Below are 10,000 nucleotides of genomic sequence, written 5' to 3' on the forward strand. Positions count from 1 at the left end.
GGCTGAGGACCATAAAGTGTGAAATTGGAGATGATGAATGGAGAAGCATTGATTTAAAAGTTAAAGATAGAGACGACTGGCGAAATCTAACCCGAGCTCCTTTGCGTCAAAAGGAAATGTTGATGATGTTGGTGATATTCAATGTCTACATTAGTGCACCAGTAAGCCCCCACTCACCCAGCTTATAGAAACTATGAGGCCGCTATTGGAAAAACCCTTCCCACCGCCGCCAACACCTTTCCTAACTAATTTACAACCCACTTGCTCGGCAATTAATGAGAGACTCTGGTTTCCAAGTGCGCCTCTCGGGATACCTCTTTTACTAAGGTTTGATTACTCCTTCTGGCCCCTACCCGAGGAACGGGAGAGACCGAGCAGCTATATGTCTGACAATGCCGCTGAGCGTAACAGTAAAAAATTAATACTCACGGAATTGCAGTGCTCCCCATCCGGTCGCAACCGCTTTGCCTCCATCAACGATGTCAGATGCTTCGGCCAGGCAGATGGGCTGAATGGTGGCATCTGATTCGTAGTTCAAGTCATTTGGAAGCTCGATGAGCGCGATGTCGAAATCCTACAAAAGAAAGAGGATTTTGAAGCCAGTAATAAATGCCTTGTGTCCAAGATATTGTGCTTATTGATGATATGTTCAATGTTTTGTTATATTTCGGAATTTGTCGTGCAATGTATTTCATAATTAATATATATATATGTACAGTATATATATATATATATATATATGGATGGATGTAGTGAAGAAAGCTCTGGGTGATAGGAGGATAGATGTGCGAGAGGCAAGAGAGCGTGCTAGAAATAGGAATGAATGGCGAACGATTGTGACGCAGTTCCGGTAGGCCCTGCTGCTTCCTCCGGTGCCTTAGATGACCGCGGAGGTAGCAGCAGTAAGGGATTCAGCATTAGGAAGCTTCATCTGTGGTGGATAACGGGAGAGGGTGGGCTGTGTCACCCTAGCACTACCAGCTACTCGGTTGAGTCCTTTGTCAGGCTGGGAGGAATGTAGAGAGTAGAGGTCCCCTTTTTGTTTTGTTTCATTTGTTGATGTCGGCTACCCCCCAAAATTGGGGGAAGTGCCTTGTTATATGTATGTATATATACATACATGCATATACTGTATATACATACATACATACATATATATATATATATATATATAATATATATATATATTGTGTGTGTGTAATAAAGATGAAAATAAATATCGAGAAACTTTCTTCTTCCTGTTACCTTGAAATAGGAACAGTACTAACAATTATCTGGTAAAAATGCCCAAATTTGGTCGAGTTTGCAATATATTTGCAGAGAGACTGGATGTACTAAAAGACATCTAAGACTATTTTCCAAATATAATTTCCTACATCAACATCTTACGGACTTCTACTAAGATCTTTGGAAAGACAAGCATAATTGGTTATAGTGAAAAATGAAGGTGCACGAAGTGTAATATTTTCAGATTAGATAACAAATAAATGAAAGAACAATTTAATAATGTGTTGACGGAAATGAAACCAGATACGAGAAATGGGTCTTCTAATACTTACATTTAAATCTGGGTTGTAATTTTCGTGAAGGATGTATCGAGTGGCGGTGACGTAGGTGACCTCCCTCCGGTTGCTGCTGCCGTATCCAACCTGGATGGCATTCTGAGCCGCTTGATTCCTAAAACCCGGGCAGTTTTTATAAATGTTATAGCTGTCCAAAATTATTGCCTAAAGAAATATATATATATATATATATATATATATATATATATATATATATATATATATATATATTATATATATATATAATATATGTGTATATAAATTTATAATATATATATATATATATATATATATATATATATATATGTATATAGATATATATATGTGTATATATATAATATATATATATATTTATATATATATATATATAATTATATAATTCATATGAACCATATATTATACACCTCTTAATATCTGGATTCTTTCTACCTCCGGACCCAAGACAGAATCAACTTCATAGTGATAGGAGATTCTGGTCAGCTAGGGAATCGAAGCCGGGCCCAAGAAACTGAGGTTCCATTGACTTACCCACTCAACCACAAGGAGATATAAAAGTTGATTACGATTCTCTCAAAATTATTCCCGTCGAATGCAGGAATTTTTTTACTTAGAATCGAGATCAACCTATTTTCCGCATTGTATCTTGTTCTCAAGTTTGTACTCGGCTATGATTAATGATAACTTTGTGCATCTATATGGATAGATCAAAACAGACAGGAAAGTTCCAGAGCAAGGGATTGACAACGGAACAGACTGGAAGGTTATAGAGCAAGTACATGGCATCAGAACAGATAAAGAAGTTCTAGAGCAAGGAGCTGACATCAGAACAGACAAGGGTTTCACATCAGAAAAGCCAGGGAAGTTCTAGAGCAAGGGGTTAGCATCAGAACAGACAAGGAGGTTCTACAGCAAGGGGTTGCCATAAGAACAGACAGGGAGGTTTTGGGAGGTTTTAGAGCAAGTAGATAGCATCAGAACAGACAGAGAGGTTGTAGGGCAAGGAGATGACTTCAGAAAAGACAAGGGGTTCGCATCAGAACAGACAGGGAGGTTCTAGAGCAAGGAGATGGCATCAGAACAAGGAAGGAGGTTCTGGAGCAAGGAGATGACATCAGAAAATACAAGGGGTTCTCATCAGAAAATACAAGGGGTTCTTATCAGAATAGACAGGGAGGTTCTAAAGCAAGGAGATGGTATCAGAAAAGACAAAGAGGTTCTAGAGCAAGGGGTTGCCATACAAACAGACAGGGAGTTTCTAGAACCAGGAGATGGCATCAGAACAAACAAGGAGGTTATAGAGCAAGGAAATGACATCAGAACAGACAAGGAGGTTCTACAGCAAGGGGTTGCCATTAAAACAGACAGGGAGATTTTAGAGCAAGGAGATGGCATCAGAACAGACAGGGAGGTTCTAGGGCAAGGAAATGACATCAGAACAGACAAGGGGTTCGCATCAGAACAGACAGGGAGGTTCTCAAGCAAGGAGATGGCATCAGAACAAACAAGGAGATTCTAGAGCAAAGGGTTGCCATAAGAACAGACAGGAGTTTTCCAGAGCCAGGAGATGGCATCAGAACAAACAAGGAGGTTTTAGAGCAAGGAGATGACATCAGAACAGACAAGGGGTTCGCATCAAAACAGACAGGGAGGTTCTAGAGCAAGATGGCATCAGAAAAGACAAGAATTTTCTAGAGCAAGGGGCTGCCATAAGAACAGACAAGGATTTTGTAGAGCCAGGAGATAGCATCAGAACAAACAAGGAGGTTCTAGAGCCAGGGGATGATATCAGAACAGACAAGGAGTTCGCATTAGAAAAGTCAGGGAAGTTCTAAAGCAAGTAGATGCTACCAGAACAGATAAGGAGGTTCTACAGCAAGGGGTTGCCATAAAAACAGACAGGGAGGTTTTAGAGCAAGGAGATGGTATCAGAACAGACAGGGAGGTTCAAGAGCAAGGGTTTGGTATCAGAACTGACTGACAGGGAAGTTCTAGAGCAAGTGGTTGGCATCAGAACAGACAGAGAAAATCTAGAGCAAGGGATTGGTATCAGAAATGAAAGGGAGATTCAAGAGCAAGGGGTGGGAATCAGAACAGACAGGGAGGTTATAGTGTAATGGGTTATCATCAGAACAGACAGGAGGTTCAAGAGCAAGGGGTTGGCATCAGAACAGACGTTGAGGTTTTAGTGTAAGGGGTTGTCATCGGAACTGACAGGGAAGTTCTACAGCAAGGAGTTGGCATTAGAACAGACAGGGAGGATCTAGGGCAAGGGATTGGTATCAGAAAAGGAGATTCAAGAGCAAGGGGTTGTCATTAGAACAAACAGGGAGGTTCAAGAGCAAGGGATTGGCATCAGAACAAACAGGGAAGTTCTAGAGCAAGGGGTTGGCATCAGAACAGACAGGGAGGTCCAAAAGCAAGGTGTTGGCATCAGAACAGACAGGTAGGTTCAAGAGTAAAGGGTTGGCATCAAAACTGACAGGGAAGTTCTAGGGCAAGGGATTGGTATCAGAAAGGGAGATTCAAGAGCAAGGGGTTGTCATGAGAACAAACAAGGATGTTCTAGAGTAAGGAGATGACATCAGAAAATGCAAGGGGTTCTCATCAGAAAAGACAGGGAGGTTCTAAAGCAAGGAGATGGCATAAAAAAGATGAGGTGGTTCTAGAGCAAGGGGTTGCCATAAGAACAGACAGGATGTTTCTAGAACCAGGAGATGGCATCAGAACAAACAAAGAGGTTCTAGAGCAAGGAGATGACATTGAACAGACAAGGGGTTCGCATCAAAACAGACAGGGAGGTTCTAGAACAAGAAGATGGCATCAGAAAAGACAAGGATTTTCTAGAGCAAGGGGATGCCATAAGAACAGACAGGGAGTTTGTAGAGCCAGGAGATGGCATCAGAACAAACAAGGAGGTTCTAGATCAAGGGGATGATATCAGAACAGACAAGGAGTTTGCATTAGAAAAGCCAGGGAAGTTCTAAAGCAAGTAGATGCTACCAAAACAGACAAGGAGGTTCTACAGCAAGGGGTGCCATAAGAACAGACAGGGAGGTTTTAGAGCAAGGAGATGGCATCAGAACAGACAGGGAGGTTCAAGAGCATGGGTTTGGTATCAGAACTGACTGACAGGGAAGTTCTAGAGCAAGGGGTTGGCATCAGAACAGACTGGGAAAATCTAGATCATGGGATTGGTATCAGAAAAGAAAGGGAGATTCAAGAGCAAGGGGTGGGAATCAGAACAGACAGGGAGGTTCTAGTGTAAGTGGTTGTCATCAGAACAGACAGGGAGGGTCAAGAGCAAGGGGTTGGCATGAGAACAGACATTGAGGTTTTAGTTTAAGGGGTTGTCATCAGAACTGACAGGGAAGTTATACAGCAAGGAGTTGGCATTAGAACAGACAGGGAGGATCTAGGGCAAGGGATTGGTATCAGAAAGGGAGCTTCAAGAGCAATTGGTTGTCATCAGAACAAACAGGGAGGTTCAAGAGCAAGGGGTTGGCATCAGAACAAACAGGGAAGTTCTAGAGCAAGGGGTTGGCATCAGAACTGAGAGGGGGGTCCTAAAGCAAGGGGTTGGCATCAGAACAGACAGTGAGGTTCAAGAGCAAAGGGTTGGCATCACAATTGACAGGGAAGTTCTTGAGCAAGGAGTTGGCATTAGAATAGACAGGGAAGATCTTGGGCAAGGGATTGGTATCAGAAATGGAGATTCATGAGCGAGGGGTTGTCATAAAAAAAAAAAACGGAGGTTCAAGAGCAAGGTGTTGACATCAGAACAGCTAGGTTCTTGTGTAAGGGGTTGTCATCAGAACAAGCAGAGAGGTTATGGGGCAAGGGGTTGGCATCAGAACTGACAGAGAAGTTTTAGAGCAAGAGGTTGGCATCAGAACAGACAGGGAGGTCATAGAGCAAGAGGTTGGCATCAAAACAGACAGTGAGGTTCTAGTGTAAAGGGTTGTCATCAGAACAAACAGGGAGGTTCAAGAGCAAGGGGTTGGCATCAGAACTGACAGTGTAGTTTTAAAGCAAGTAGTTGGCATCAGAACAGACAGGGAGGTTATAGAGCAAGGAGTTGGCATCAGAACAGACAGTGAGGTTCTAGTGTAAGGGTTTGTCATTAGAACAAACAGGGAGGTTCAAGAGCAAGGGTTTGTCATCAGAACAAACAGGGAGGTTCAGGAGCAAGGGGTTGGCCTCAGAAATGACAGGGAAGTTCTAGAGCAAGGGGTTGGCATCAGAACAGACAGGGAGGTTATAGAGCAAGTGGTTGGCATCAAAACAGACAGTGAGGTTCTAGTGTCAGGGTTTGTCAACAGAACAAACAGGGAGGTTCAAGAGCAAGGGAGTTGGCATCAGAACTGGCAGGGAAGTTCTAGAGCAAGGTTTTGGCATCAGAACTGACAGGGAAGTTCTAGAGCAAGGGGTTGGCATCAGTACAGACAGGGAGGTTCTAGTGTAAGGGGTTGTCATCAGAACAAACAGGGAGGTTCTAGAGCAAGGTGTTGTCATCAGAATGACAGGGAAGTTCTAGAACAAGGGATTGGCACCTGAACAGACAGGGAGGTTCTAGTGTAAAGGGTTGTCATCAGAAAAAAACACTGAGGTTCAAGAGGAAGGGGTTGGCATCAGAACTGACATGGAAGTTCTAGAGCAAGGGACTGGCATCAGAACTGACAGGGAAGTTCTAGATCAAGGGGTTGCCATCAGGACAGAGTGAGGTTCTAGTGTAAGGGGTTGTCATCAGAACAAACAGGGAGGTTCAAGAGCAATAGGTTGGCATTAGATCTGACAGGGAAGCTCTAGAGCAAGGGGTTGGCATCAAAACAGACAGGGAGGTTCTAGTGTAAGGGGTTGTCATCAAAACAAACAGTGAGGTTCAAGATCAAGGGTTTGGCATCGGAACAGACAGGGAGGTTTCAGAGCAAGGGGTTGTCATCAGAAAAGACAGCGAGGTTCCAGTGTGAGGGGTTGTCATCAGAACAAACCGGGAGATTCAAGAGCAAATGGTTGGCATCAGAACTGACAGAAGTTCTAGAGCAAGGGGTTAGCATCAGAACAGACAGGGAGGTTCCAGAACAAGGGGTTGTCATCAGAAAAGACAGCGAGGTTCTAGTGTGAGGGGTTGTCATCAGAACAAACAGGGAGATTCAAGAGCAAATGGTTGGCATCAGAACTGACAGAGAAGTTCTAGAGCAAGGGGTTGGCATCAGAACAGACAGGGAGGTTCCAGAGCAAGGGGTTGTCATCAGAAAAGACAGCGAGGTTCTAGTGTGAGGGGTTGTCATCAGAACAAACAGGGAGATTCAAGAGGAAGTGGTTGGCATCATAATTGACAGGGAAGTTTTAGAATAAGGGGTTGGCATCAGAATAGGCAGGGAGGTTATAGAGCAAGGGGTTGGCATCAGAACTGGCAGCGTGGTTATAGAGCAAGGTGTTGGCATCAGAATAGACAGGGAGTTTATACAGCAAGTGGTTGGCACCAGAACCGACAGGGAGGTTCCAGAGCAAGATGTTGTTATCAGAACAGTCAGGGTGGTTATAGAGCAAGGTGTTGGCATCAGAACAGACAGGGAGGTTCTAGAGTGACCGGTTGGCATCAGAACTGAATGGGAAGTTCTAGAGCATGGGGTTAGCATCAGAAACGAACAGGGATGTTTTACATCAAGGTGTTGGCATCAGAATAGAATGTGAGGTTCGTGTGTAAGGGGTTGGCATCAGAACTGACAGGGAAGTTTTAGAGCAAGGGGTTTGCACCAAAACAGACAGGGAGGTTCCAGAGCAAGGGGTTGTCATTAGAACAGACAGTGAGGTTCCAGTGTAAGGGGTTGTCATCAGAACAAACAGGGAGATTCAAGAGCAAGTGGTTGGTATCAGAACTGACAGGGAAGTTCTAGAGCAAGGGGTTGGCATCAGAACAGACAGGGAGGTTATAGAGCAAGGGTTTGACATCAGAACAGACTGTGAGGTTATAGAGCAAGGGGTTGGCACCAGAACAGATAGGGAGGTTACAGAGCAAAGGGTTGTCATCAGAACAGACAGTGAGGTTCTAGTGTAAGGGGTTGTCATCAGAACAATCAGGGATATTCAAGAGTAAGTGATTGGCATCAGAACTGACCGCGAAGTTCTAGAGTAAGGGGTTGGCATCAGAACAGACAGTGATGTTTTAGTGTAAGGGGTTGTCATCAGAGCAGACAGGATGTTTTTAGAGCCAGGAGATGGCATCAGAACTAACAAGGAGGTTTTAGAGCAAGGAGATTACATCACAATAGACAAGGGGTTCGCATCAGAAAAGCCATGGGAGTTCTAAAGCAAGGTGATGCTATCGGAACAGACAAAGAGGTTCTACAGCAAGGGGTTGCCAGGAGAACAGATAGGGAGGTTTTTGAGCAAGGAGATGACATCAGAGCAGACAGGGAGATTCTAGAGCATGGAGATGACATCAGGACAGACAAGGGGTTCGCATCAGAACAGATAAGGAAGTTCTAGATTAAGAAGATGTCATCAGAACAAACAAGGAGGTTTTAGAGGAAGGGCCTGCCATATGAACAGACAGGGAGTTTCTAGAGCCAGGAGATGGCATCAGAACAAACATGGGTTCGCATCAGAAAAGCCAGGAAAGTTTTAAAGCAATATGATGCTATTGGAACAAACGAGGTTCTACAGCAAGGGGTTGCCATAAGAACAGACAGGAAGGTTTAGAGCAAGGAGATGGCATCAGAACAGACAGGGAGGTTCTGGAGCAAGGAGATGACATCTGAACAGACAAGGGGTTCGCATCAGAACAGGCAGTGAGGTTCTCAAGCAAGGAGATGGCATCATACCAAACAAGGAGGTTCTGGAGCAAGGAGATGACATCAGAAAATACGAGGGGTTCTCATCAGAAAAGATAGGGAGGTTCTAAAGCAAGGAGATAGCATCAGAAAAGACAAGGAGGTTCTATAGCAAGGGGTTGCCATAAGAACAGACATGGAGTTTCTAGAGCCAGGAGATGGCATCAAAACAAACAAGGGGGTGCTAGAGCAAGGAGATGACATCAGAACAGACAAGGGGTTTGCATTATAAAAGCCAGGCAAGTTCTAAAGCAGGTAAATGCTATCAGGACAGACAAGGAGGTTCTACAGCAAGGGGTTGCCATAAGAAAAGCCAAGGAGGTTTTGCAGCAAGGAGATGGCATCAGAACAGACAGGGAGGTTCAAGAGCAAGGGTTTGGTATCAGAACTGACTGACAGGGAAGTTCTAGAGCAAGCGGTTGGCATCAGAACAGACAGGGAAAATCTAGAACAAGGGATTGGTATCAGGAAAGAAAGGGAGATTCAAGAGCAAGGGGTGGGAATCAGAACAGACAGGGAGGTTCTAGTGTAAGGGGTTGTCATCAGAAACGACAGGGAGGTTCAAGAGCAAGGGGTTGGCATCAGAACTGACTGGGAAGTTCTAGAGCAGGGGGTTGGCACCTGAACAGACAGGGAGATTCTAGTGTAAGGGGTTGTCATCAGAACAAATAGGGAGGTTCAAGAGCAAGCGGTTGGCATCAGAACTGACTGGGAAGTTCTAGAGCATGGGGTTGGCACCTGAACAGACAGGGATTCTAGTGTAAGGGGTTGTCATCAGAACAGACAGGGAGGTTCAAGAGCAAGGGGTTGTCATCAGAACTGACAGGGAGGTTCTAGAGCAAAGGGTTGGCTTCAGAACAGTTAGGGAGGTTCTAGTGTAAGGGGTTGTCATCAGAACAAACAGGGAGGTTCAAGAGCAAGCGGTTGGCATCAGAACTGACTGGGAAGTTCTAGAGCATGGGGTTGGCACCTGAACAGACAGGGATTCTAGTGTAAGGGGTTGTCATCAGAACAAACAGGGAGGTCCAGGAGCAAGGGGTTGGCACCAGATCTGACAGGGAAGTTCTTGAGCAAGGGGATGGCACCTGAACAGACAGTGAAGTTCTAGTGTAAGGGGTTGTCAACAGAAAAAAACAGGGAGATTCAAGAGCAAGGGTTTGGCATCAGAACTGACAGGGAAGTTCTAGAGCATGGGGTTGGCATCAAAACAGACAGTGAGGTTCTTGTGTAAAGGTTTGTCATCAGAACAAACAGGGAGGTTCAAGAGCAAGTGGTTGGCATCAGAACTGAGAGGGAAGTTTTAGAGCAAGGGGCTGAAATCAGAACTGACATGGAAGTTCTAGAGTAAGGGGTTGGTATCAGAACAGACAGGGAGGCTCTAGTGTAAAGGGTTATCATCAGAACAAACAGTGAGGGTAAAGAGTAAGGGTTTGGCATCAGAACAGACAACGAGGTTCTAGTGTAAGGGGTTGTCATCAGAACAAACAGGGAAGTCCAGGAGCAAGGGGTTGGCATCAGAACTGACAGGGAAGTTCTAGAGCAAGGGGTTGGCACCTGAACAGACAGGGAGGTACCAGAACAAGGGGTTGTCATCAGAACAGACAG

At 44.6% G+C, this 10,000-nt stretch overlaps 2 protein-coding genes across 2 annotated transcripts in view; one reads left to right on the forward strand and one right to left on the reverse strand.

Annotated features, from left to right (window-relative positions):
* The window catches only part of Gcat (Glycine C-acetyltransferase), a 690,239-nt gene that overhangs the window by 378,522 nt on the left and 301,717 nt on the right, over positions 1 to 10,000 (forward strand). The window lies entirely within an intron of this gene.
* Positions 1 to 10,000, reverse strand: part of LOC137617973 (trypsin-1-like) — a gene marked incomplete at its 5' end in the record, with an annotated part of 26,792 nt that overhangs the window by 9,997 nt on the left and 6,795 nt on the right. Inside the window, 2 exons of the mRNA XM_068347901.1 lie at positions 430 to 574; positions 1,560 to 1,677. Coding sequence (XP_068204002.1) covers positions 430 to 574; positions 1,560 to 1,677 — 263 coding nt within the window. The remainder of the gene's footprint in view (positions 1 to 429; positions 575 to 1,559; positions 1,678 to 10,000) is intronic.

Source organism: Palaemon carinicauda, chromosome 24 (assembly GCF_036898095.1).
Source record: "Palaemon carinicauda isolate YSFRI2023 chromosome 24, ASM3689809v2, whole genome shotgun sequence".
NCBI lineage: Eukaryota > Metazoa > Arthropoda > Malacostraca > Decapoda > Palaemonidae > Palaemon > Palaemon carinicauda.